Below are 25,734 nucleotides of genomic sequence, written 5' to 3' on the forward strand. Positions count from 1 at the left end.
CCCAAAACCTCTTAAATGAGGTATCATTCAAAATTATGCGTGCTGTGGTTACGATGTTTATCCTGTTCAGACACAATTGTTCAACTTGCATTCATATATATATGCACACACACAAATGTTGTCCCTCTTCCCAGTGCATATGCAATATCACCTGAGTGATCTCTACAGAAAGTGATTATCACACCAACAGCTAGCAAGGCCTTCTCTATTTAGTGCTCATCCTCTATGCATCTATTCATCCTCTATGCTCAACAGCATCCCAAGACTGCCAATTAAAAATCACAAGTCACAAATCATGACTTGTACTGCATCATCCTGTGAGTGCATGTGGAGCCTTACTGTGATCACCACAAAGTGGAGCCTTCCTGTGCTGCTTTGGTTCAATGTTCCAGCAGTTTCATGCAATAAATAACATACGACACTCTTTCTGCCCACAAGAGGCCTTGTATGGTGCACACATGTTCAGACGTGACCTCTACATGAACAGCACATAAGCTTCCCATTGCGATCCAATAATGCAGGGAAATCAAGCACAGAGCAGCCGTGACAGTTGAGCAGAATATTTCACTCCTTCCAATCTACCATCTATCTCTATTTTGAGATGGTTTATGGTGCCGAAAACATGCACCACGTGATTACTCAGTACTCCCTGGGTAGTCATACCAAGGTCTGTGAGGCAGTGAGCAATATAAATGCTTGCTGTATTGGACACAGGAATGCTGAGGGCTAAGAGCACATCTGGCATCACCATCAGAGGGCTGGGCACACCTTCCAAGCTCTTCAAGTAGTCCTGTAAACGATGCACATGATCAACTCATTATCCTGCTGGTGCTGTCAATAATCTCATGTCTTGCATCATTTTTAGTGATCATGGGTCAGAGAGATATTATTATTTCAAACCCAGAGGCGTGTGTGCGTACCTCAAGGCCACCCTGTCAGCCCTCAAGACAAATGCATAGAAATAACTTGGTCATCAACGCATTTAAAACACTGGAAAGTTGCTGCTTTTTGTCAATTTTAATTTTAAAAAAAAGATAAATGATGCTGACAAAATTGAATTACTTGTCTTAGGATAAGTAAAGAAATCTTAGAATGTTTTTTTTGTTTTCCCTGACATACTTGGAGCATCAAGCAGAAAAGGGTTGTGAACAACGCTAGGCCAAGGCAGGCAAGGCAGGCAAAAAGGCTGAGGAGGAAACACCAAGCCTGGGGGCATAGGTCAAGGCCACGCCAAATCCACGAATCTCGCTGGATTTTGCCCTGTAACAGTACAGGTCAAAGGTGAAAACGCTCCACCAAAACCAACTCAGAAAGTAGTCCTGGTATTTGATAGTTTGTATTACACTGTCACTGTAGGAGGTGAAGGCATTGTGTCGTGCTGCAAGAGAAGGTGTTGCATCATGAAGCATGCCATCCTTTGAAATGGGCATGTGGTTTCAGATTGCTGATGTAAAACGTAGCATTGCACTTTGTCTTGTGTTAAGACATGACTGCTGAGTGGAAACCTTCTGTCTCACTGTTACTATTGTTATCATCAGTGTTAAGAGTCAGAAATGTAAGAGCAAAAGATCCCCTCGAGACTAAGACCAACCGAGTACTCCTGACGTGGCTCCTCCTGGACCTCAACAGGTGTTTCGGGCAATCCCCAAGAGTAGAGGAGTTCTGCTTGAAGTCGACACCAGGCCTCAGCAAGCAGCGAACACCACACAGGACTCAGAAGTGAGAGGAGCAATGTGCCGAAGGTCTGTGGAATAAGGTAGTGTCTCGTGTCAGACTGCATGAACTACTGTGAGGATAAACTACATTAACTCTTACAAAAAAATCTAATAACAGCCATCCGCAGTGAGCCATGGTGGTGAACCAAAGAGCCTGGTGTTGACATTTTAACTCACAAACCAAAGTGCAGCCCTTGATCAGGTATCTCACCTCTTGGCCAAACACCCACACCACGAGACCAAAACTGGTGGGGTATACCAGGGCGGATGTACAGATACCAATCCAAGCGAAGTACAGAGCTACTTCTTCACCAAAATAGCCATAAATTTCATCTGCATAAAAACACACGCGCGCGCGTTTGTGCGCCACAATTATATGTGAAAGACAAGTGATGTCACTAATGCATTTCAGCCAATCATGGACAAGACACGGCTGCCCCCTCTAAAAATACTAGTACTGTCGGACCCCGACATTCATGGGGTATATGTTCCTGAAAAATGCCGCGAATGTCGAATCCGCGAATGTTGGGGTAACGCTTCAATGGGAAAAAGGGGGATTGTTTCTCAGCGGTTCGGAATTCATAAGGGAAAATTTAAACATTTTACGAACACAAATGCCCACAATTACAGTTTCATGAAAAATGCTTACAAATAAAAATAAAAATACTGTAAATCTTTCCAAAGGTTAGCTCACTCTTTTGCCACAAGTGTCATGTTACTTTATCGAAAACAAACTGTTTGTTTTGCGTCGATCTTGCGTGATTCCCAAAGCACGTCTTCATCCCGGAAATAGTTGCCGTTTCAACAGCCTGGAGTTTAAGCTTGAAGGATGATACTGTAGCGGTTGCTGCTGAGCATACACAATCGCCTTACACCTGCCGAAGACGCAACCAGGGAGCGATCACTGTACCGGGCTCGCCCAGACCGCCCGGAGACGCTCAGTCTCGCCTTTCCCGGGCATGTCCAGACTCGCCTTTCCCGGGCTCGCCCAGACCGCCCGGAGACGCCCAGTCTCGCCCTTCCCGGGCATGTCCAGACTTGCCTTTCCCGGGCTCGCCCAGACCGCCCGGGGACGCTCAGTCTCGCCTTTCCCAGGCATGTCCAGACTTGCCTTTCCCGGGCTCGCCCAGGCCGCCCGGGCATGCCCACTCTCACCGTGTTTGATAACATATATATATTGCTGCCCGATAAACAGGCTTTACAGAGTGTGCTGGGTTCTGTACGAATAAACAAGCTTTGAACTCAACCAAATGGCCTCGTTCTCTCGCCGTCCGCGACTCCTAAACTGGTGACCTCGACTACCCCCGAACGGATTCGGAGGCTGCAAACGAACACGGCAGTTTCGATCGCACTGCCGGAGTTTCGGAACCGACGAGCGGCCATGTGGTTCGCGCACCGCGCTCGGCTCCTCCTCTACGACCGGAGGGGCGAGCCCGCTCCAGGACCCTCCGAAGGAACGCAGTTACGCGATGTGGGTGGCACTGCTGCTCATCTCTTGCGCGCGCTCTGACGTTCGCGGCACGGCTGCTTCGTTACCTTCGCGCGCACTGCTGTTCGTCACCTTCATACAACTTCACTCTACAACTACAGCCGCAACTACTTCTCTGACCCTGCATCCTCGGGAGGCCCGCGAGGAACCTCGGCAGCCTCCCCCGAGGCCTTGACCAGCTCCTCAGTTGGCTCAACCGCTTTTCGCGTGCACCGAGGCCGAGCGCTGCTCGAGCCTTCTCGGCACTGCACCCGCGAACTGCAACCTCGGGAGGCCCGCGAGGAACCTCGGCAGCCTCCCCCGAGGACTGGACCAGCCCCTCGGTCGGCTCAACCCCAGTCCTACATCCCCTCAGCGCTTCGCACAGCGGAGTACGTTTTTGTGGACCGCCTCAAGCCGGCGCACGTGGACGTCGACCAACCACCACGGTTGGCCCTTCCTCCGCGGCGAGGCCACCCCCCATCCTCGGTTCCCCCCGCTCGACCATCCACCACCACACCAGACCCCCACCCCCCCCCCCCCCCCCACGATCCTCCAGGGGTCGCTTCGGCCGGGTCATCAGGACCCCCCTTAAATTGACCCTGCCGGTGCAAGTCGATTCTGGGGGGGCGCGTGTAGCGGTTGCCGCTGAGCATACACAATCGCCTTACACCATCCGAAGACGCAACCAGGGAGCGATCACTGTACCGGGCTCGCCCAGACCGCCCGGATACGCTCAGTCTCGCCTTTCCCGGGCATGTCCACTGTCCAGACTCGCCTTTCCCGGGCTCGCCCAGACCGCCCGTAGCCGCCCAGTCTCGCCTTTCCCGGGCATGTCCAGACTTGCCTTTCCCGGGCTCGCCCAGACCGCCCGGAGACGCTCAGTCACGCCTTTCCCGGGCATGTCCAGACTTGCCTTTCCCGGGCTCGCCCAGGCCGCCCGGGCACGCCCACTCTCGCCGTGTTTGATTGCATATATATATTGCTGCCCGATAAACGGGCTTTACAGAGTGTGCTGGGTTCTGTACGAATAAACAAGCTTTGAACTCAACCAAATGGCCTCGTTCTCTCGCCGTCCGCGACTCCTAAAATACGGTATTATGTAATAATATTGAAGATGGACATTGAGTTTAAATTGCAAAATTTCAGATGGACTGGAATCACAGTCCTTGTGTTAAAAATGTCATTTTACTTTGGATCCAAAATACGAGTTCATTTTTACTTACCATGACCCAGCCTCATTGATCGGCGCCAGATTAATTCCATATATACAGTCACGTGAAAAAGTAAGTACACCCCATGTAAAGTTTTGACTTTTTCAACATATTTCAACATACAGCTTTTGATCTTCATTTCAACAATATTGATAGATAAAGATGATATAATATAACAAATATCATGAAACATTTACATTTTGTAGTCCATTGTATAATTTATATAAACATAAATGCAAATTTCACATGTGGAAAAAGTAAATACACCCCTACATTTATCACTACTTCAAATACCTAAAATTAGAATCAGGTGCACCAGCTCAAGTGCAAATGATTAGAACATCGTTAGAGAAGATCTTGGAGGAACCTGTCTTATTTAAACCTTAGACATTTCGTTTGGTTTGCTCTTTGTTGTTGAAGCGTACGGCGTCACCATTCCAAGATCAAAAGAGCTCTCCGAGGCCTTCAGAAAGAAGGTTATAGATGCCTACGAGTCTGGGAAGGGATTTAAAAAGATCTCCAAACAATTTGAAATCAATCATTCGACTGTCCGGAAGATCATCTACAAGTGGAGAAGATTCCAAACAACTGCCAACTTGTTCAGGCCAGGCCGCCCCAGCAAGTTCAGCCCGAGAGCAGACCGCAAGATGCTGAAAGAAGTCTCAAAGAACCCCAGAATGTCATCACGGGACCTACAGGTAGATCTTGCCACTGTTGATTTCAAAGTGCACGAATCTACCATTAGAAAGAGGCTGCACAAATTTGATCTACATGGGAGGTGTGTCAGGAGGAAACCTTTGCTGTCCAGAAAGAACATCAGGGCAAGACTAAAGTTTGCCAATGAACACCGAGGCAAAGACCAGCACTTCTGGAAAAATGTGCTCTGGACAGATGAGTCAAAGGTAGAGCTATTTGGCCACAGTACCAGAAGACATGTTTGGCAAAAACAAAGACAGCATTTCACCACAAGAACCTGATACCAACTGTAAAGCATGGTGGTGGAAATATTATGGTTTGGGGCAGCTTTGCTGCATCAGGGCCTGGGCAGCTCACCATCACAGAATCCACTATGAATTCTTCATTGTACCAGAGGGTGCTTGAGGATAATGTGAGGCCATCTGTCGGAAAGTTGAAGCTCAACCGATGGTGGACCTTGCAACATGACAATGACCCTAAACATACCAGTAAATCCACCAATTAGAACAACCCGTCCTGAAAAGAAAGAAATGGAGGGTTCTGGAATGGCCAAGTCAAAGCCCGGATCTAAATCCCATCGAGATGTTGTGGGGGGGTTTGAAACGAACTGTGCATGCAAGAAACCCCTCAAGCATCGCACAGCTGAAAGAATTCTGCATGGAGGAGTGGGCAAAAATTTCTCCCAGTCGATGTCAGAGACTGGTAGACAGTTATAAGAAACGCCTACTTGAGGTCTTTTCTGCCAACGGGGGCAATACCACCTATTAGAGCCAAGGGTGTACTTACTTTTCCACATGCGAAATTTGCATGTATGTTTATTTAAATTATACAATGGACTACAAAATGTAAATGTTTCATGATATTTGTTATATTATATCACCTTTATCTATCAATATTGTTGAAATGAAGTTCAAATAGCTGTATGTTGAAATATGTTGAAAAAGTCAAAACTTTACATGGGGTGTACTTACTTTTTCACGTGACTGTATAGAGCACTTCTGAGTTTATGTCAAAGACTGTGATGCCAGGACATGTAAAGTTACGGTATGCAATTTAAACTCAACGCCTGTCTTCATAAGATAATTCAGAATACTGTATCTTCCTTCAAGCTTAAACTCCGGGCAGTTACAACAGTAACTATTCCCGGGATCGAGAGCATACTTTGTGTGTGGACTGTATTGTAATCAATGTTCCTGGTCCATGTTTGTGAATGCATTCCGTATTTTGTGAATGACCATATGCACTTCCCACTCTGAAGGGATCGACTGTGATTTTGCAAAAGCATGCCTTGCGGCCTTGGCCATACCAATAAAGCAGTACATTACACGGATCACGGTATTTTAAAGCATTTTCTATGGTTGCTAGGAGACAGAGCAGCAGGTATGTATGTATATATATATATATGTATATATATATATATATATATATATATATATATATATATATATATATATATATATATAGCTATATATATATATATATATATAGCTATATATATATATATATATATATATATATATATAATATATATATATAATATATATATATACATATATATATATTATATACATATATTGTAGCGGCTACCGCTGGGTTTTCACAATCGCCTTGCACCTATCAAGGACGCGGAGCGATCACCATGCCGGGCTCGTCCAGGACGCCCGGGCAGGCTCGCCCTCAGCTTGCCAGGCCGCAGCCAGGACGCTCGGCCACGCCCCCTCTCGCCTTTCCTGGGCAAACGCTCCGGGATAATGTGTGTATATATATTGCTGCCCGATAAACGGGCTTTTCAGAGTACCTGAGTGTTTTGTTTGAATAAAGCAACTCGGACGAATTCCAGCTTTTTGTCGCGTCCATTCTTCCGATCGACGTGGGAGCCCGAGCTCCTTCAATGGTGACCTACCAACATGGACACGGCAGTGGCCCTTAAACTGCCTACCTTCTGGGAGGCTCACGCGGCGGTTTGGTTCGCACAGGCGGACTCCCTGTTCGCCCTGCGAGGCATCACGGCCGACGACACCCGCTTCCACCATGTGGTAGCAGCGCTCGGTTCAGCCACCGCGGCCCGTGCCCTGAGCCTCCTCGAGAGCCCGCCAGCCGCTGACAAATACGGCGCGATTAAAAAGCTCCTCCTCGACGCTTTCGCCCTCCCATCGGCGGAACGCGCACGGCGCATGCTCGACCTGCCCGAGCTCGGCGACACGCGCCCTTCCGAGCGAATGGACTACATGCTTTCGCTGCTCGGCGAGCACTCTCCGGCATTCCTGTTCCGGGAGCTGTTCCTCCGTCAGCTGCCTAGCCCGGTACGCCTCGCCCTGGCAAGCACGACGATCACGGATCCCCGTGCCCTTGCCAGGGAAGCCGACAAGATCTCCGCCGCAGGCCAGCGCATCGCAGCAGCGACCTGGGGCCCACCGCCGTCCGACGCAACACCCATGGCGCCCGAGCACCCGGCACGGTCGACGACCGAACTGCCGACGCAATTGGCGGCCGCTACACCGAGCCGACCACCTCCAGCACGACGACCGGGGCCTCCACCTGACCAAGCGTGGTGTTACTATCATGCCAGGTTCGGACAGAAGGCCCGGACATGCCGACCCATGTGCACCTTCGGCAGGCCGGGAAACGGCCGGGCCGGCGTTCATTACCAGCCATGAGCGCCGGCCACACGGGCAACTTACTGTTCATCACGGATAAAGCGTCCGGACGGCGCTTCCTGTGCGACACCGGCGCCCAACTGAGCGTCATACCCGCCTCTGACCAGGACAGGCAGTCCGCGGTTTGCGGCCCCTCCTTGGTTGCGGCCAACGGATCGGCCATCCGCACCTTCGGCCCGCGCAACGTCACCCTCTGCTTCGGCGGCCAACGCTTTGCTTGGACGTTTGTAACCGCAAACGTGCCAATGGCTCTGCTAGGCGCCAACTTCCTCTGCGCACACGGACTGCTGGTGGACGTCCAACGGCGTCGTTTAATCAACGCCGAAACCTTCAGCTCCCTGGTATGCACATTGAGCAGCTCCGCGCCGACCGAGCTGGCATGCGCCCTCCCGGCGGCGAACGAGTTTGCTCGCCTGCTCACGGAGTTCCCGGCCCTCACGCGGCCGACGTTTTCGGCGGTCGCAGTACGGCATGGGATCGAGCACCACATACCAACCACGGGCCCGCCGGTCTACGCCAGAGCCCGCCGCCTCGACCCAGCCAAGCTCGCCGTGGCCAAAGCCGAGTTCGACGCTTTAGAACACCTCGGCATCGTGCGGCGCTCCGAAAGCGCGTGGGCTTCGCCACTACACATCGTCCCAAAGCCAGGGGGCGACTGGTGCCCATGTGGCGACTACCGCCGCCTTAACGACGCTACCACCCCCGAAAGGTATCCGATCCCGCACATCCAAGACTTCTCCGCTCGTCTGGCGGGACGGGTCATTTTTTCGAAAATTGATCTCATACGGGGATATCACCAGGTACCTGTCAGGGCGGCCGACGTCCCTAAAACGGCAGTCATCACGCCGTTCGGCTTATTCGAATTCTTACGGATGCCGTTTGGTCTCAAGAACGCGGCTCAGGCGTTCCAGCGCTTGATGGACGGCGTGCTGCGTGACCTGCCGTTCCTTTTCGTTTACCTGGACGACATCCTCGTCGCCAGCACGTCCCGGGCCGAGCACCTCCTCCACCTCCGAACACTGTTCGGGCGCCTCAGCGAGCACGGCCTCATCGTCAACCCGGCCAAATGCCACTTCGGCACGACGGCCGTTGATTTTTTGGGCCACCACATCACCAAGAACGGGGCCGTGCCGCTGCCAACCAAGGTCGACGCCATCACCACGTTCCCGCGTCCCCGCACCATAAAGGCCCTGCAGGAATTCCTGGGAATGGTGAATTTTTATCACCGCTTCGTGCCCCGCGCTGCTCAACTCATGCGGCCCCTCTACGAAGCCCTCCGGGGCAAGCCGGCCAAGCACGACATCGCCTGGTCCGCAGCAATGGACGCGGCCTTCCAAAGCTCAAAGCGGGCCCTCGCCGACGCGACACTGCTCGCTCACCCGGTGCTCAACGCTCCCATCGCCCTCACCACGGATGCCTCCGACTACGCGGTGGGCGCCGTACATGAGCAATGGGTGAACGGGGTTTGGCAGCCACTTGCTTTTTTCAGCCGGCAGCTCCGGCCGAACGAGCTCAAATACAGCACGTTTGACCGTGAGCTCTTCGGTCTACACCTGGCCGTCCGCCATTTCCGCCACCTCCTGGAGGGCCGACCTTTCACGGCGTTCTTCGACCACAAGCCGTTGGTTTACGCAATGGCCAAGGTCACGGAGCCGTGGTCGGCCCGCCAACAGCGCCACCTCTCCGCCGTGTCGGAGTTTACCACGGACATCCGGCACGTCGCCGGCAAAAACAACGCCGTGGCCGACTGTCTTTCCCGGGCCAGCGCGAACGCGGTCCACCTGGGCATGGACTTCGCGCTTATGGCGGCGGACCAAACCACCGACACCACGGTGCAAGCCCTCCGGGCGGCGGACACGGCCCTCCGCCTGGCCGACATCCTCTTTGCGGACACTGTCCTGCTCTGCGACGTCTCCCAAGGCCAGCCTCGCCCCATCGTGCCCATCACCTGGCAACGCCGCATCTTTGCCTCCCTCCACGGCCTTTCCCACCCGGGCCGGAAAGCTTCCCAGAAGCTGGTGTCGGCGCGATTCGTCTGGCACGGCCTTCGTCGGGACGTCCGCGATTGGACCAGCACCTGCACAGCCTGCCAACGGGCCAAGGTCCACCGACACACCCAGGCCGCGCTGGCACCTTTCACCGTGCCCAAACGACGTTTCGACCACGTCAACGTGGATCTGGTGGGCCCCCTCCCCCCGTCACGGGGGTTCACACACCTGCTCACCATGGTGGACAGGACCACCAGGTGGCCGGAGGCCGTTCCCCTCGTCTCCACCACCACCGCCGACGTGGCGCAGGCTTTCATCGCCACCTGGGTCGCCCGCTTCGGCGCACCGGCAGACATCTCGTCAGACCGCGGACCACAGTTCACCTCCGAGCTGTGGGGCGCGGTCGCCCGCAACCTGGGGGTCAAGCTCCACCGTACTACGGCCTACCACCCCCAAGCAAACGGGTTGTGCGAGTGATTCCACCGCTCCATGAAGGCCGCGCTCATGGCCGGCCTTCAAGACGGCGGTTGGGCCGACCGGCTGCCGTGGGTCCTTTTGGGCCTCCGCACGGCCCCCAAGGAGGACCTCCAGGCATCCACCACCGAGCTTGTCTACGGCCAGGCGCTACGCGTCCCGGGCGAATTCGTGCCCGACGCTACCAGTCCCTGGTCCGCAGCTCACCAGCGCTCGGACCTCCAGGAGGCCGCCCGACGGTTTGCCCCCGTGCCAACATCCCACCACGGTGACCCCCAGTCCTACGTCTCCCCAGCACTTCGCACAGCGGAGTATGTTTTTGTGCGTCACGACGCACATCGGGGGCCACTCCGGCCGCCGTACGACGGGCCCTTCCGGGTCCTGCGACGGGACGACAAGTCGTTCGTCATCGACATCGGCGGCAGGTCGGACCGGATTGCGGTGGACCGCCTCAAGCCGGCGCACGTGGACGTCGACCAACCACCACGGGTGGCCCTTCCGCCGTGGCGAGGCCGCCCCCCGTCCACGGTGCCCCCCACTCGACCGCCCACCACCACACCGGACCCCCCCCCCCCCCCCCCCACGACCCGCCAGGGGTCGCTTCGGCCGGGTCATCAGGACCCCCCTCAAATTGACCCTGCCGGTGCAAGTCGATTCTGGTGGGACGTGTGTAGCGGCTACCGCTGGGTTTTCACAATCGCCTTGCACCTATCAAGGACGCGGAGCGATCACCATGCCGGGCTTGTCCAGGACGCCCGGGCAGGCCCGCGCTCAACTTGCCAGGCCTCGGTCGGGACGCCCGGGCAGGCTCGCCCTCAACTTGCCAGGCCGCAGCCAGGACGCTCGGCCACGCCCCCTCTCGCCTTTCCTGGGCAAACGCTCCGGGATAATGTGTGTATATATATTGCTGCCCGATAAACGGGCTTTTCAGAGTACCTGAGTGTTTTGTTTGAATAAAGCAACTCGGGCGAATTCCAGCTTTTTGTCGCGTCCATTCTTCCGATCGACGTGGGAGCCCGAGCTCCTTCAATATATACATATATATATTATATACATATATATACATATATATATTATATACATATATATACACGTGTAGATCTCTGTGGGGGTTTTTTTTAAACGTTCCTGTTGGTCGAATTATCACTGGTACAATGTTAGCGCTCTTCAGCTTCCAGGATCTTTTCACTTCTTTCTTGAGGTCTTGGTGTTTGGACATTTTCTTGATTTCTCCTTTATTTACGCCTAAATCTCTGGGTAATGATATCTCAATCAATGCTGTCTTTTCCTTTTTGTACATAAGCACTACATCCTGTCACAATGCTTTGTTTTCTATGTTCACACTCGATGGGATCATCAGGTCATATGTGAGCATTATTTCCTTGTTTTTAATGATATATGTGTGTTTGTATATGTGAGTGTGTATGTATGTATGTATGAGTGTATCTGTGTGAGTGTGTGTATATGTATATGTATTTATATATACTAGGGCATGCCCGTACTATATATAAGCTAGGACGTGCCCGTACGTGGGTGCCCGTTCCTTGCCAAAAAAAAAAAAAAAAAAAAATTTGTGTAGGGGTGTGTGTGTGTAAACATCCTAGGGCGTGCCCGTACGTGGGTGCAAAAAAACATGCGTGCAAACAACAACAACAAAAAAAAACTTTGAAACCACGTGGCAGTAACGACCACAGAACCCCCCCCCCTCTATTTACATGAATGGTTTGGTCCATTCGCAACGACCACAGAACCCCCCCCCCCTCTATTTACATGCAATGGTTTGGTCCATTCGCAACGCCAAAGCGAACGGCGAACGGCTAAATCGCCATAGCTCGGTAAGTACTTGTCCGATTAATATGAAACCTTGAAAAGGCACATCCTCGGGTCCCCAGCAATATACCTGGCAAGTTTAAAGTATATCGGACCCGTGGTTGTCGAGAAACAGTGGTCACAGACAAACACACACACACACAGACACACACACACACACACACACACACACACACACACACACACACACACACACACACACACACACAGAGATTAGTGGAATTATAGATAGATATATATATATATATATATATATATATATATATATATATATATATATATATATATATATATATATATATATATATTGTTACGGACCGCGGATAAGATGTTAATTTGCCGAGCGGATGGCGCCGCGGCCCGAACCGTTTTTACAATGACTAGACCCGATCCCTTAAACGTGGGCCAAATCGTGCCACAGATATTCAATGGGGAAAAGACAAAGGCGACACGGATGTGAAGAAGAGGAAGACAGAAGTAGGGAATACGCATATAATTTATTTGCTATTTACAACCAAAAGTAACCAAGGAGAAGGAAGGATAATAAAATAATTTACAGAAGAAATCAGAGACACAGTGAAAATCGCTAGCTTATCTAAACAGGCTTAATTAATACCCTGGACAGAACAAACAAAGACGGACTCACACGGGGAATTGCAGAGTGGATTGGCTGGAAGGAGGTGGGTGGCTGGAGGGGGAGGAAGGCACAGAGCTGGCTGGAGCTTGATCCCACACGGGACGTCGGGCTGGACCTCGACGGCCGCCGATGCCACCGATCCTGTCGTGTGCGCGGGGTAACGGGTCGGAGCTGCTTGGTGGAGCCAACGCTGCTGGTGGGGGGTCTGGCGTGACGGGTTCTCTCTCCCTCTCTCACAAACTCCAGGACTCTCTTCAGGCTTGTCTGTGATCTGATCTCCTCCCTCCTCCACTCTTCTGGGGGCGTCTTCCTCGGGTTATATAAGCCCCACCCTTGACCCTTTTTCGAACCTCCCCCAAACGTTCTCTCTCCGCCCTCTAAAGCCAACCCCTCGTTCTGGGTTGGTCGGCAAGGGCTGGTTCACTCCTCCCCTCTATGACGAGGTGGAGACACGCCCTTCCTCCCCGACCTTACCTCGTGGCCAATGGTGGTTTTGGGGCGATTCGAGCTAGCCCCAGCCAAAGGGCAGCAATGGCGAATGAAGAAAACCGCCCAAATGCAGTTGGCAATTGCAGCAAACCTGGCAAACCTGGCACTTTGAAGATGCCATATCGGAGGGATCTACTTTATTTAATGCAGTGCAATGGAGTGTCAAATTAATGGAAGACAAATCCTTAGCCTAATACACAGAATAAGGATATAACTATTGAACAGGGAGATATGGTGTCCTGCGTGTATGCTTTATGGAATTAACTACGGGAACGCCCTTTGACCTTTATACAACAAATGCAGGAAGGAGGGTGACATTTTACAACATTTCACTACACAACAATAAATTAAAAAAACATTCTCATATCCACAACAATATATATATATATATATATATATATATATATATATATATATATATACAGTGATCCCTCGTTTATCGCGGGGGTTACGTTCCAGAACCCCCCGCGATAGACGAAAATCCGCGAAGTAGCGACCATATTTTTATTTTATTATTTATATATATTTTAAAGCTTTATGACCCTCCCCACACTCTTATTAACCTTTCCCATACTCTTATAAACACTTCCTATACTCTTAAACACTTTTTACACTCTTAAACATACGTAATTTTAACAACATATAAAATTCTAATGGGTACTCACCAATGAAGATACTGTAGCTACCCATGGGTCCCCCAAGCAAGACCAGCATCAGAATCTCCTTGCTCCAGCCGGTGACGTCACCGGCGGGGATCCCCGGCGCGAGAGTGGCTGGTCACGTGACCGCTAAAGCGTGCCGCGCTTTGCGGGTATAATCAGCTACACCTGTTGATCACGTGACCACCGAAGCACGCCACGCTTGAGAGGCGTGGCTTTCGGTTTCTGGTTGTGCTTTATAATGCAGCCCGATAAACGGGCTTTTCAGTGTTCCCGAATTGGTTTTGAGAATAAATATCTTCTCGGACGAGTTTGTGTCTTGCCCGTCATTTCGTCCGTATCAAGCAAGAGCCCCGGCTCTTCAATACTACAACTTGCGTGATAAAGATGATGATGAATTAGCTGTGCAGTACTGATGACGATGAAGGTGATGACGATGATGAATGTACTGCACAGCCAGAAAGAGCATTACAGTTACCCATTACGTGGGTAACTAGCGCAAGTGGAAGCTGCCGCATCTGCGTTTTCCATACGCACGACTCTTTGTCTCTTTGTCTCTTTGTCTACCCTTCTACTGTACACTATGTACAGTATTTTATTTCTTGTAATATGTTTTAATCACTGTATTTTTCTTATTTCTTTACGTTTTTTAATTTTTTAGGCTAGAAAATGCTTATTTTACCACAAAAATATTTAAAATAATCTATCTATAATTCCAGCAATCTCTGTGTGTGTGTGTGTGTGTGTGTGTCTGTGTGTGTGTGTGTGTGTGTGTCTGTGTGTGTGTTTGTTTGTCTGTGACCGCTGTTTCTCGACAACCACGGGTCCGATATACTTGAAACTTGCCAGGTATATTGCTGGGGACCCGAGGATGTGCCTTTTCAAGGTTTTAAATTAATCGCAGAAGTAGTTACCGAGCTATGTCCAAAAAACGATTCAACCAATCAGAGAGCAGCGAGCTATCACGTGTGCCGAACGTGGCGAACAGACTCTGCCTCGGATGGCACATTTGAGAGCGTATTCATTTATTTCCCGTCGGCAAACTATGTTGGCGCTATGTTGGCGTTAAACGATGTTTTAAAACTAATTAAAACTAATTTGCGATTCTTTCGCTTTCCTGCGATATGCGACCTTCCGGACAGTCAAATGAGGACGTCACTTCCGGACTTACGGATAGTCATAGTGACGCTGAACTGATGCTGAACGTGGCGAGCAGACACTGCCTTGGACGGCACATTTGAGAGCGTATTCATTTATTTGACGTTGCAATCTGTGTTGATTGTTGTAAGGTACGATCGATTGTAGTACATACATATTTATATTTTGTACATATTCATTACGGGCACGTCACGGGTACGGGTACGGTACGGGTACGGTACCGGGTACGGTACGGTTACGGGTACGCCACGTACGGGCACGTCCTAGTAGTATATAAAAATACATTTATACCGCAAAATCCCGCGATATAGCGAAAAATCCGCGATATAATTTTACATATACTAGCGAGAAAAACCCGCGATGTACCGAAGCCGCGAAAAGTGAACCGCGATATAGCGAGGGATGACTGTATATATATATTGTTGCGAATATGGAATTTGGCCTCCATATCCGCTGGTAAATATTCCCCTATTTTCTCCAATACTCCCCAACTTTCCCCGATCCCCCATTCCCTAGTCCCATTGCATGTAAATAACAATCAGTAGAGCCGACCTTCCCCTTATTCCCCCATTAAATGTCGTGCCCAGGTCCACCGCACCACACGTAGACAACTTTCGGACATCTTCCTAGTTATTCTTATTCTATGTCAGTTAAGGCCTCGTTTCCATTAATTATGACTCTTCGTTGCACCAGAATGTGATTATATGGCATCAGTAGTGAGTTTAGGACCTTTCCCATACCTCCTCCCATCTTCTTCCCCAAACAACAACAATAACAACAACTACAACAACAATTACAACTACAACTACGACTACAACAACAGAGGGGCGGGGAGTGTGCGTCCTCACACCGGCTCGGTTACCCGCCATGACCATACGCTCCACGGCGTTACCCCGAAGGGGCTGGCTGTCAGCTCCTCGTCAGGGGCGGAGCCAGTAACCCCCCCACGCACCCAATGAGAAGCAACGTGCCGATTCCACGAGGCGGAGCTAACGAGCCGAGGGCGTGTCACTCCCCGCCGGATATACGCGGCCCCGCGCCGGATGTGACGTCAGATGCGCCCCCAGCCTGGAGAGAGAAGTCGCCACCCCTCGAGCGCTGCAATACCTCCACCGCATCTCTTAAACTGGACCGTACGTGATCCTGCCCTGAGCCCAGGTGCACCTGGAGCGATCGCTACCCGCCTGTCCTTTGCATCAAACCCCGTGTGAGTGAGCCTTGTCCCGTTTATCTGTCGTCTGTTGGGGTTAATATAAGTGTGTTTAAGTGCCCACCTTCCTATGTTTCCCTCTTGTCCCTGTAATCTAAACCTTCCGCATTATTGTAATAACAACCTTTGAGAACCGTATCCCTGGTGTCGTGTCGTATTAATTCCAGCCGTGTGTCTTCTTTTTCCTTCATTGGTCTAGCATAGCGCGATTAGTCAACGTTCGGGCACAATCGGGTAACTTGTGCAGACGTGGTCATACCATAAAACCGCTCGGTAAATAACATCCAAGCCACGTCTGTAACAATTGGTGTCGAGGAGTGGAATTCGAACCCGGGACTAAATTAGTTAGGCCCAAATTTTGGGAGGGAAAATCGAGCCGGAGCGCGTACGGCGCTCGACCGAATCGATTCGGAGCGCGTTTCCCGCGCGAAATTATAACGGCGAAATTTGAATTTGTTTTACGAAAATAAAAAATAAAAACCGAATTTTGAAAGTCGCGCTATGGCGGATCAAGACAGCTGGGGTCCGGTAAAGGAGAGTGAGGTAGGGTCGATCCAGGACCAAAATGAGGGACAGGAGGAGAGCGAAGCAGTGAGGGCGGCAGGTTCGCAAAATAGCGCCGTCACGCACGAAGAAGCGGGCGCGCAAAATGGCGCCTCGCTGATCACCGCGCCAGCGACCGTGGCAGCGCCCCCGATGGATTGGGGCCTTTTTTTCATACAAATGAAGGCCCTTATGGCCCAGAATAGCGAGAAAATGAGGGAGGAAACGAGGGCTGATAATGAGCGATTGGGTGAGCGGTTGGGGAACCGGATGGATGCTCAGAGTGAGCAAATGGGGGTAATGAGGGACGAAGCGAGGGGTACCAGTGAGAAGTTAGACAATAATTTTGAGGGGTTAGACAACGGGATAAAAGAAGTGAAAAAGGGGTTAGAGGGGGTAGAAAATAGAATGGCTGCCCAGGAGAATCAGATAGAGGGAGTGAAAAATGGGTTAGAGGGGTTAGAAAACAGTATGGAAGGCAAATTGAGGGACATGAGGGACCAAGCGGAAAGGGAAGTTAAACAAATGGAGCAGCAGATAGAGGGGGTCAGAATGGGGGTAGAAACCAAACTGGATGCTCACAGGGAGGAAATGGAGCAGATGAGGGTGGCATCTGGGCAGGAGATGCAAGTGATGGGAGAGGAGATCAGAAGAGGAGTGAGTGAGGAGGTCGGAGGAGTGCGCGAGGAGGTGAGGCACTGTGAGGAGCACATGGAAAAGGAGGTGAGAAAGGGGACTGTAAAGTTACAAGGGGGCATAGAGGACCTGACGCAGGAGGTGGAACAGCTGACGGAGGGACAAAAAGGACTAACGGAGCAGGTTCAAAGGAACACTGCAGTATTAGGAGGTTTAAAAGCGACACAAAACGACATAAAAAACGACTTAATAGCGACAAAGAGGGAATGTCAGATAGTACGTGAGGGACTGACAACGAGGTTGGACGAGGTGATAGAGGTAATGGAGACGAAGGACCGGCAGGTGAGGACGCACATGGAAACGGTCAAGGTAGCCTTGGAGGACGAGCTTGAGGAGACGTACCGGGGAATAAAAGAGGTGAGGCACAAATTAGAAGAAGTGGAAGAAGGGGTGAGCGAAATTAAGAAGCGACGGAGAGGGGATAACAAAGAGATAAAAGAGGAGATGAAAGAATTGGTCCAAAGTCTGTGTTTGGATCGTGATGATGTGCTCATTAACCGGATGAGGGATTCGCAGGTGATGGAGGAGAAGCGAAGAGGAAGAGGACCCGGTGTAAGTGGTGACCAATATGGTCGTGCGTATGATGCGCCAGGGGATTTAAGAAGCTTGGGGATTGGTTTGGATCCGGGTGTTCGTGAAAGGCCGTTGGTGAAGTGTGCGACAGGGCTGGTGTGCGAAAAAGGAGGTGTGCGAGAAAGTCCGACTCTGGGGTGTGTGAGGAAAAAGTGCGTGCCAAGGAGTGAGGGTGCTGGCGAGAGTGAGTCGGTCGTAGCGCGTGTGCGAGGGGGCACATGGAAGCGCGGTGTGGTGAGTGTTACAGAGGGTGTAACGGGAGAGTGTGCGCGAGAAAGGTGTGTGACGGACAGGTGCATGGGGAAAGAGTGCGCTGTCAAAGGCAAGGAAGAATGCACACCTGTGGTGAGTGTTACAGAGGGTGTAACGGGAGAGTGTGCGCGAGAAAGGTGTGTAACGGACAGGTGCATGGGGAAAGAGTGCGCTGTCAAGAGTAAGGGTGAGTGCGCTGTCAGGAATGGAGGTGAAAGTAGTGAGAGTGACATGGAGCGTGAGTTAGTTGTGACAGGTGAGCGAGGATGTACACCTGGGATGGAAGGATGCACACCTGGAATGGTAGAGCGTGAGTGGGAATGCACGCTGGAGTTGGTGGTGAGGCACGTGGTTGGGTGTGCGAATGAGAGCACACCTGTGATTGTCACAGAGGAGGTGACCGAGGAGGGGGCGCGAAGCGGTGTATTGGTGAGGTGTGCGAGCAACGAATGTGTGCCAAAGTGTTCGGTGGTCAGGTGTGTGACCAAGGCTGTGAGTGGAATGGGTGTACCTGGGTGTGTAAGGAAAGGTACGAGGAGCATGGGCACGGCTGGATGTGTGAGCAAGGAACGGGCTGCGGGGTGTAAGAATCCAGGTGAAACATCGACGTTAGACGGGGTAGAGTTTAGAACGACTTATAGCCGAATCAGGCCCTCGGTGCGTGCCGGGCTTCGCGTGCCGCGAGAACCAGCGGGGATCCGAACCACGGCGGTTTCGAAAGAACCGCCGTGCGCGATCCACGCTGGGCCTCGCGTGGAACGGCCGCGTCCGGGCTCCACTAGGCGGAGCGGGCAGCTCGATAGGAAGGGTCGTCATGGCGACCACTTTCTATTGAGACGTGCCGGCAGGTCGAGATCGGGACATTGGATGGCTCCACGCCGAAGTGGTGCGTGGGATCTCGGCCCGGGTAAGCCCCCGTCCCTGCCCCGAATGCGGGACGTATCCAGCCGCTGGCACAAAACGACCCGCATTCATTGCTCGGCTGTACGAAGCCGGGCTGTAGATGTGAATTGGCGCACCGAGAGGATGTAATAAGTAGACGGGTAATGGTAATAGTGATAGTAGTGATTTGATACAAAATTTAGAAAAGTGAATAGAATTGGCAGTAAATAGAAAATTTTTGAATTGTTGGATTTGGACGAGCGAAATTGGTAGTGAGAGACCCCCGATGTGGTGGGATGGCAAATCCACCATCCCTCACAGAAAGCGTGGGGCAAAGGAGCAATAGCTTATGGGGTGTATGGCAGTGAAAACTAGCCCGGGTGGGTTAGGATATTGTGTGTAGGGATCTAGAGAAGATGACCTTAGGTAACGTTAAGGTTAGTTAGTGACTGATACCTGTAGTGGGGACGCAGGTAGATTAGTGTGGATGATAATGACGTGGGAGCGCAATAGTTTAAAGGGACGACTGGGAAGCGCAAGTTTCAGAAGGGAGTAGTTAGCTGAGATGATGCCGTGTGTGTGAGGATGGAACAGGTGTGATTGCACAGGTGTGCAACTGGACAGGTGTGTGGAGCAGTGTATGAGTAGTGAGTGTGTGGATCAGCGCGAATGCGCTTGGGGAGAGAAGGGTGCAGGTGGCACCAGGTGTGAGAGCACAGGTGTGCAAGTACAGGTGTGTGGAGAGAGTTGGAGTAAGTGGTACGGAGTGGTGTGCATGGTGCGAAGGTGTGAATGGGGGAAGAGTGGACCCCCATCACGGATACCCGGGGCGGGTAGTGTAAGTGTTAGGTAGAGGGTACAGGTAAATTGTGGTTGGATATTGGCATCTGTGGTGCGGTTGCAGAATGGTGTTGTGAATGGGTGCATTAGTGTTGTGGAAATGGCGGGGCGTGTAGCCTGTTAGTGTGTGTAGTTGGTTGGGCACTCCACCACTGTGAGGATGTCGGCCAGGTGAGGCCGCAGGTGGGCTCTGGGAGCCGGTAGAGTTGTGGATGGGGCCCGAGGATCCGGAGGATGGACCCGGGTAGCCCAGTGCCAGAGAGGGCACCGAGTGGGGAGAGCGCCAGAGGGCCTGCCCCAGTTAGTTAGGTTAGGGTAAGGAGCAGGTAAGCTCGGAGGCAACTGCAGTGGTGGAGGTGTGCAGGTGGGTAGACCCACTGGGAGAGGTACACGTCGCAGCCCAGAAATTGTGCGAGGGCACCGGGAGATGAATCGGGGGAGTGAGACCCCAAATTGAAGAGCACCACAGTTTGGCCAATGGGAATTGGTTTTTTAGAACCCATAGTGTAAGAGGGCCAATGGTTTGGCCGGAGAAAGACCCCGGGTAGTGTAAAGTTGTTAAAGTCATTTAGGAAATAGTTAGGATTGAAGAACCTGTCGCACCATACGCAGCCACTTACCTGTGGTGATGATGATGACTCCACACCTGTGTTTTCTTTGGTTGTGTTGCAGAAATGAGAATTGCTGTGAGGATTTGTGAGACGCATCACGACGTGGATGAGACATTGGGGTGATTCCATCTCTCCCTCCCTAGGAGGGACTGATGATGAATTGGTAATGGCAAATTTTGATGTTGAGTTGAAAATGGCAAATTTTGATGAGAGTTGAAAATGGCAAATTTGATTGGTTAGGAGGGAGAGAAGACGAATTTGGTTTATGGGAGGAACGGGGAAGACAGTAGGGATGTTTGTCGATTTGTAAAGTAGATGTTTATGGGTAGTGTTGTGTTTTGTGGATACAGTAAGGGGTAAGGGAGGGGCCATGTAGGTTACCTGGTGGGGGGGGGCGTACGATAGGAACGTACCTGTCTCACCTGGTTCCCATGTGCCCCCAGTGTGCATCATCTTGTATTGCGTGCACTTTTGCGCCCTTACCACCTTACTCACTTGTCTGCTTCTTTTGTCTCCCACCTCCGAGGATCTGGCTTTGGGGTAGAGAGAGAGGAGAGAGAGGTGCTGGCTGCGCAGTTGTGGGCCTGCACTTTCGCTGTTTGCTGCCGGGATCGATACACCATATGGACCGCAATGTTTGTGGCCACCCACAATGGACCGCAGTTCGTTTGCGGCCAAGCACCACCCGGGGATGGACCTATGGGTCAACGTGGCACCTATGCCATACAGGTGAACCACTAATAGTTAACACCACCAAGTGCACCACAAGAAGAGCAAGAGACACCTGCAGGGTTAGGGGTTGTCGAATTTATTTTTATTCCAATGAACAATGGTGACTGCACCGATTGGTGGTGGGGTGGTGCTGTTGATGCTCGGGAAGGGTGCTCTGCACGTTATTAAAGGCCGTCGGCCACAGAGCACTCGTGGGTTGGTGTATCGATGTTGGCAAGCGCGCTCTCTCTATGCATAACATCTGCATGTGTTCCTCCAAAAACAGGTCCTGGATCGTAGTGTAAATAGCAGCGTAGTCGTGTAAATAATGCTCCCTACCGGCTGTATGTTTAGTTTGAGGATTCTTTCCGGATTCGGTTATCCTGTGGGTGTGTTTCTGTGAGGAGAAGGGTGCAACGTCGCAGGGGGACATATTTACTCATTTGTGAATATCTGTAAAACTGTCGCACTCAGGGTAGAGTTAATAGTAGAGGGAACTACATTGCGTGCCACACTAAAGTAGGTAAAAATTTATCGGGTCGGGACGCCCCGAGGGTAGAGAAGGGTGCAATGTTGCGAATATGGAATTTGGCCTCCATATCCGCTGGTAAATATTCCCCTATTTTCTCCAATACTCCCCAACTTTCCCCGATCCCCCATTCCCTAGTCCCATTGCATGTAAATAACAATCAGTAGAGCCGACCTTCCCCTTATTCCCCCATTAAATGTCGTGCCCAGGTCCACCGCACCACACGTAGACAACTTTCGGACATCTTCCTAGTTATTCTTATTCTATGTCAGTTAAGGCCTCGTTTCCATTAATTATGACTCTTCGTTGCACCAGAATGTGATTATATGGCATCAGTAGTGAGTTTAGGACCTTTCCCATACCTCCTCCCATCTTCTTCCCCAAACAACAACAATAACAACAACTACAACAACAATTACAACTACAACTACGACTACAACAACAGAGGGGCGGGGAGTGTGCGTCCTCACACCGGCTCGGTTACCCGCCATGACCATACGCTCCACGGCGTTACCCCGAAGGGGCTGGCTGTCAGCTCCTCGTCAGGGGCGGAGCCAGTAACCCCCCCACGCACCCAATGAGAAGCAACGTGCCGATTCCACGAGGCGGAGCTAACGAGCCGAGGGCGTGTCACTCCCCGCCGGATATACGCGGCCCCGCGCCGGATGTGACGTCAGATGCGCCCCCAGCCTGGAGAGAGAAGTCGCCACCCCTCGAGCGCTGCAATACCTCCACCGCATCTCTTAAACTGGACCGTACGTGATCCTGCCCTGAGCCCAGGTGCACCTGGAGCGATCGCTACCCGCCTGTCCTTTGCATCAAACCCCGTGTGAGTGAGCCTTGTCCCGTTTATCTGTCGTCTGTTGGGGTTAATATAAGTGTGTTTAAGTGCCCACCTTCCTATGTTTCCCTCTTGTCCCTGTAATCTAAACCTTCCGCATTATTGTAATAACAACCTTTGAGAACCGTATCCCTGGTGTCGTGTCGTATTAATTCCAGCCGTGTGTCTTCTTTTTCCTTCATTGGTCTAGCATAGCGCGATTAGTCAACGTTCGGGCACAATCGGGTAACTTGTGCAGACGTGGTCATACCATAAAACCGCTCGGTAAATAACATCCAAGCCACGTCTGTAACAATATATATATATCACTCACGGTTCCCGGTCAAAATATTTTTTTGTGCCCGCAAAAAACCGCGAATACGCGGGGCACATGGCTGGTCACATTTTGGAGCAGGTCACATTTTATCAACTGCGAACACATGGGGTCAGCAAGTGTTGGGACCTCAAATGCCGAGGTCCGACAGTACAGAAAAATTCACCAAAGCTGTAGTGTGAATCTATATGCTTGCCTAAAGTTGTTTCTGCTAAAGATCTAAAGACCGTAAGTTTTGTTTTCTCAAATAAGGAAGAATTCAAGTTACTGCCTGACCCTTGATATCTGCGTGAAAACATCCTGTTGCAAAGTTAATCTCACCAAGAGGCTGCTGCCAGGACCAATGCCTCAACCAGATATATCGTAGCTTTTCGAGCGCTGGCCACTCGTGCAAAGGGAATACCTGGGAAATGACCCCTCTCTCCACCAGTTCTGGCACTGTGAGAGTAAGGCAAGCATTCATAATTCCCATCAGATGAACAATCCGGAATGTCCGGTTCGAGAAATGAAAATTAGCACAGGAAACACTACGGAAAAAAGAAAGAACATTAACAAGAAAGAAGCGTCGCCGTAAAGGGTGTCACAAAGTTTGAAGAGTAATTCCATATATGTGTAGGAACGGGTCGAGCAGACCTACATTTGTCTGCTTCAAGCAGTCTCTTACCGAGTGGCTGACCTTCCTGAAAGGACATGTCAAGAAGTTTGTCACCAGAGTTGGCTCGCAGGTTCTTGAGCCAATAAGCAATGATGCTCTGGCGATCCTGAGAGGGTTCCACCCGCAGACAAACAAAACAAGAGTACACAGCTATTTTCTAACAGCGTCTACAGCTCATAGACGAGTTTGTACGTGTAACTGCAAGTAGGATAAGAACATGCTAAGGATAAGGACATACGGTGTAATTTTACTTGCATTTCTAGGAGAAGTATACAATGGACAAGCGAACACAGTAAATGGGATTTTAACCGTGGATACCCACATCAAGAGGAACATGCTAGTTCACCAGACGGGTCAACTGTAAAACACTATCAGGGACGCCCCTTTGCGGTGGTTGTACCCCCAATGCAAGTCAGGGGCTAACTCTTGCCCATTCTTCCCTGCTGCTCGGGTTCGTCAGGGCAGCGCGGTCAAGATCAGAGTGCCGATCGGTCCCCATGGACTGGCCCTTTACTACGACTACTACTACTTCTTCTTCTTCTCTCTCTCTCTCTCTCTCTCCCCCTCCCCCCCCCCCCCCCCCCTCTCTCTCTCTCTCTCTCTCTCTCTCTCTCTCTCTCTCTCTCTCTCTCTCTCTCTCTATCCAACTCTGTCATGGCCCTGACTTCGCGAAGGTGGGGGTACACCATCCTGGATGTGAGGGATTTCTGGGTCGCTCCCGAGAGCTCGATCGGCCATCTCCGTGACGTGAGTCTGTTCGAGCAGAACTGAGCGGGGCTCATCAACAACAGCAATAACCTCTATAATCTTGGAATGACCATCATATATCAAATTAAACTCTTTTTATCCGTGTCAACATATTATGTACAGCGAACAGTCAGATTATTCGGTCACCCGAGAAGATAAGAACGACTGTGGATCCTTATCTCCCTCAAATATGAAGCTTTCATCGAGGGTGAACGGTCGAAACCCTCCTCCAAATTCTGGCCGAACACGCTTCTGTAGGCCCATTGCTTCAGCACCAGCAAGAAAACTACAAACAACAACAACCACAACCACAGAGATACTGAGATCTGAGATAAGGACTCATGGATTTGAAGTAGGGGAATGCATCATGAGCACATTAACAGGGAGGAAGAGCTAACTGATAAATGCACAGAGCTTCATACTTGTGGTGCAAGGCAGTGAGATAGAGGCCGTAAGAATAGGTGCCACCATGTTGACGAAACTGTGCAATGATTTCTGGCACGCCAACACGCAACTTGTTTAACAGCCACAACAACACATGGTCTTCAGTAGACCCTGAAAGATGTACAGCGCAGTGTGTTGTGCAGAACATGTAAATAACCAAACTGTATTGGAAATATAAATTAGAAAAGGAATTAAATAATGCGAGAATCAAGAGGAATTGACGTAAAATTGAGAAAACTTGCGAGCCTTACCCTTCAGAGAGATGAGAACGTCGCAATCATCTGTAGGAACGGTTATCATCCAGGAACGAGTCCGAACCAAAGATGAAGCCAGTTTCCTCCCGAAAAGTCGGTCTGTGAACACGGCAGACAAGTTGGCATGGCAAAAATGGTCTTCGGAAATGCTGGACCAACAACACCCAGGTTTGAATACCAGGCCGGTTATTAATCAATTCGTGATGTCAATATGTTTATGGATGTCATTGCATCAACTTCTCATTGATTTTAATCCATCTGGGAATGAATCTCATCCATGATTCCCTTTAGGTACTTATGGATTTGGAGGTCACAGTAATGTCTGTATCTCTTGTTATTCCCAAGACTGTCTTTTGGCACCTCAGGATCCCTCAGATGTACGGTACAAGAACCTTTGAATTTCAGTGTAGAAAGTTCCCTTTTGTGCGATGAGAAGTCATCTATATATTACATACATGTTTGGTGGGTGGGAGGAGAAGCAAGTCCGGACCAATGCATATGCAGTCAAGAGTTGTGGTGGGTAGGTTGAAAATTCCACTGTATTTGCACCTACACTATAACAAAGTCGTTTGTGTGTGTGTGTGTGTGTGTGTGTGTGTGTGTGTGTGTGTGTGTGTGTGTGTGTGTGTGTGTGTGTGTGTGTGTGTG

The 25,734-nt window shown here is 50.9% G+C and overlaps 1 protein-coding gene across 10 annotated transcripts in view; it reads right to left on the bottom strand.

Annotated features, from left to right (window-relative positions):
• The window catches only part of LOC137431124 (anoctamin-8), a 58,262-nt gene that overhangs the window by 24,364 nt on the left and 8,164 nt on the right, over window positions 1-25,734 (bottom strand). For all 10 annotated transcript variants that reach the window (XR_013624062.1, XR_013624061.1, XR_013624060.1 and 7 more), the window contains 9 exons: window positions 25,084-25,185; window positions 24,811-24,943; window positions 24,536-24,674; window positions 23,651-23,747; window positions 23,308-23,424; window positions 1,927-2,048; window positions 1,592-1,744; window positions 1,120-1,260; window positions 664-790 (listed from right to left, as the gene is read on the bottom strand). Coding sequence is in view for 7 of the 10 variants with exons in the window: in XM_078781505.1 (XP_078637631.1) it covers window positions 664-790; window positions 1,120-1,260; window positions 1,592-1,744; window positions 1,927-2,048; window positions 23,308-23,424; window positions 23,651-23,747; window positions 24,536-24,674; window positions 24,811-24,943; window positions 25,084-25,185 (1,131 nt within the window). In the remaining 3 variants the exon portion in view is untranslated. The remainder of the gene's footprint in view (window positions 1-663; window positions 791-1,119; window positions 1,261-1,591; window positions 1,745-1,926; window positions 2,049-23,307; window positions 23,425-23,650; window positions 23,748-24,535; window positions 24,675-24,810; window positions 24,944-25,083; window positions 25,186-25,734) is intronic.

Source organism: Myxine glutinosa, chromosome 7 (assembly GCF_964187855.1).
Source record: "Myxine glutinosa chromosome 7, kmMyxGlut1.1, whole genome shotgun sequence".
Lineage (NCBI taxonomy): Eukaryota > Metazoa > Chordata > Myxini > Myxiniformes > Myxinidae > Myxine > Myxine glutinosa.